The sequence below is a fragment of the Trichechus manatus genome, unplaced genomic scaffold (genome assembly GCF_000243295.1).
Source record: "Trichechus manatus latirostris isolate Lorelei unplaced genomic scaffold, TriManLat1.0 scaffold00133, whole genome shotgun sequence".
NCBI classification, from domain to species: Eukaryota; Metazoa; Chordata; class Mammalia; order Sirenia; family Trichechidae; genus Trichechus; species Trichechus manatus.
In genome coordinates, this window is record NW_004444069.1 from 6,290,433 (window position 1) to 6,292,879 (window position 2,447).

The 2,447-nt window shown below is 39.4% G+C and overlaps 1 protein-coding gene across 1 annotated transcript in view; it reads left to right on the plus strand.

The window, feature by feature from the left end:
• Window positions 1–2,447, plus strand: part of RBP7 (retinol binding protein 7) — a 25,325-nt gene that overhangs the window by 14,831 nt on the left and 8,047 nt on the right. Inside the window, exons 2-3 of the mRNA XM_004385147.2 lie at window positions 368–546; window positions 1,193–1,294. Of these exons, the coding sequence (XP_004385204.1) occupies window positions 368–546; window positions 1,193–1,294 (281 nt within the window). The remainder of the gene's footprint in view (window positions 1–367; window positions 547–1,192; window positions 1,295–2,447) is intronic.

Sequence of the window (2,447 nt, forward strand, 5' to 3'; positions counted from 1 at the left end):
GGACAAGTCTCAACATGCTGTGCAGCATAGAGGCCTGTGGGGGCTGCAGTTGTCAATAGTGCAGCCATGTTTAAATGGCATATATCCCCACAAGTTGAGATTGTCTGATGTTTGAAATGAGGTTATGCGTTTTTTGCAAGAATACCACAAAATGATGCTGTGTTCTTCTCAGTGTAAAATATCAAGGGGCTCATGATTCACTGCCCTAAAAATGCCCTGTGTTCCACCTATTCATCCCTCACTTCCTCCCCCGGAGCCCCTGGCAACCACTGATCTTTTTTTTACTGTCTCTATAGTTTTGCCTTTTCCACAATGTCATATCATTGGAATCATGCAGTATTTTTGTGTTTTAAAAATTATTTTTAAGGTATTGACTTTGCCACTCGTAAGATCGCCAAGTTGTTGAATCCACAGAAAGTGATTGAACAAGATGGAGATTCTTTTACCATCCACACATACAGCAGCCTAAGGAACTACCTTGTTAAATTTAAAGTTGGAGAAGAATTTGATGAAGATAACAAAGGACTAGATAACAGAAAATGCAAGGTAAAAATTAGAGTAACAGCCTAGACTCTTTTTTAAAAATTTTATTGTATTTTTGGTGAAGGTTTACGCAACAGTTTAGGTTCCCATTCAGCAATTTCTACACAAGTTGTTCAGTGACATTGGTTATATTCTTCACAATGCATGAACATTCTCATTATTTCCTTTCTGGTTGTTCTGTTTCCGTTAATCTAGTTTCCCTGCCCCCTTACATTATCATCTTTGTTTTAAAGAAATTGTTGACTATTTGGTCTCCTACGGGTGATTTTTTTTTAAGGAGCACAGTACTTATGGGTGATATTCATTATTTTTTGAGCCAATTTGTTATTTAGCTACAAGGTGACCTTGGGTTAGTTTCAGTTCAAGGTTTGAAGAGTACCTCAGGGCAATAGTCTCGGGGAGTCCTTCAGCCTCAACCAGTCCAGTAGGTCTGTTTTTTTTGTTTTAGGAATTTAAGGTTCTGTTCTGCATTTTTCTCCCATTCTGTCAAGGTACATCTATTGTGGCCCTGATTAGAATGGTGGGTAGTGTTAGCTGGGCATCATAATAGCCTAAATTCTTAATTTTGGAAAGCTAACCTGGCATCCTGATTGGTAATACTTGAGGATCCTGCCAGAGCTAACCAACATTTTCCCCCTCCCTAATGCAGAACTTGGTTACCTGGGACAATGACAGACTCACCTGTGTCCAGAAGGGAGAAAAGAAGAACAGAGGCTGGACACATTGGCTTGAAGGGGATAAACTCCACCTGGTACTTGCCCCATTTTCTTCTTATTTTTGATGAGATGATACAATATTAAAGAAAACATTAAACCACAGCCAATAATCCTGCCCTCCTAACCCAACTGTTTCCATTTTGCATGTTACCTTTCTGGTATCTATCAGAATGTTCTGCCTTTTTATTGAACAGAAAAGCACTTTCCAGGTTTCCAAATAGTTTTCTTGTTGAATTCACCATGCATTTATTAGATGTGTATAATAGGGTAGAAAACTGGCTGCATAATTTTCCATCAGGTTGATGAGCTGTCATTTTAGTAAAACATTCCCTTAAGTGTCCAGAAATATTGTTTCAGAGTTTTTTATGCTATTAAACTCCTGTACACAGACCTTTTTGTAGCCATTGATTTACTCCCGTAGGATGAATTTCCAGATGGGATTACTGCTGTGAGAGGCATACTCACCATTGCCTCTTGCTACTTTGTTGCCTTCCTCACTTCCAGAAGGGTATATCTATTTACTTGGCCACCAGCATTATATGAAGGTATAAGTTATAGCTCAACCCAATCAATATTTTTAAAATGTAATTTAGAAGGTATAAAATTCTACCTCAGGGTTTAATCATGGCTTTTTAAATGAGAATTCCTTCCTGCCGTATGTAATGTAATAAAAGCAAACCAGTTGCTGCCAAGTCGATGCTGACTCATGGCAACCTCATTTGTGTCAGAGTAGAACTGTGCTCCATAGGGTTTTCTTTTTTTTTAATTTTTGTTGTGCTTTCAGTGAAAGTTTACAATTCAAGTCAGTCTCTCATACAAAAATTTATACCACACATTGCTATGTGACCCTAGTTGCTCTCCCTATACTGTGACAGCACTCCTCCTTTACACCTCGGATTTCCTGTGTCCATTTAACCAGCTTCTGACCCTTTCTGCTTTCTCGTCTCACCTCCAGACAGGAGATGCCCATTTAGTCTCAGGTATCTACTTGAGTTAAGAAGCATACTCCTCATGAATATCACTGTATGTCCCATAGTCCAGTCTAATCTTTGTCTGAAGAGTTGGCCTTGGGAATGGTTTCAGCTCTGGGCCAACAGAGAGTCTGGGGGCCTTATCTTCTGGGGTCCCTCCAGTCTCAGTCAAACCGTTAAGTCTGGTCTTTTTACTAGAATTTGAGTTCTGCACCCC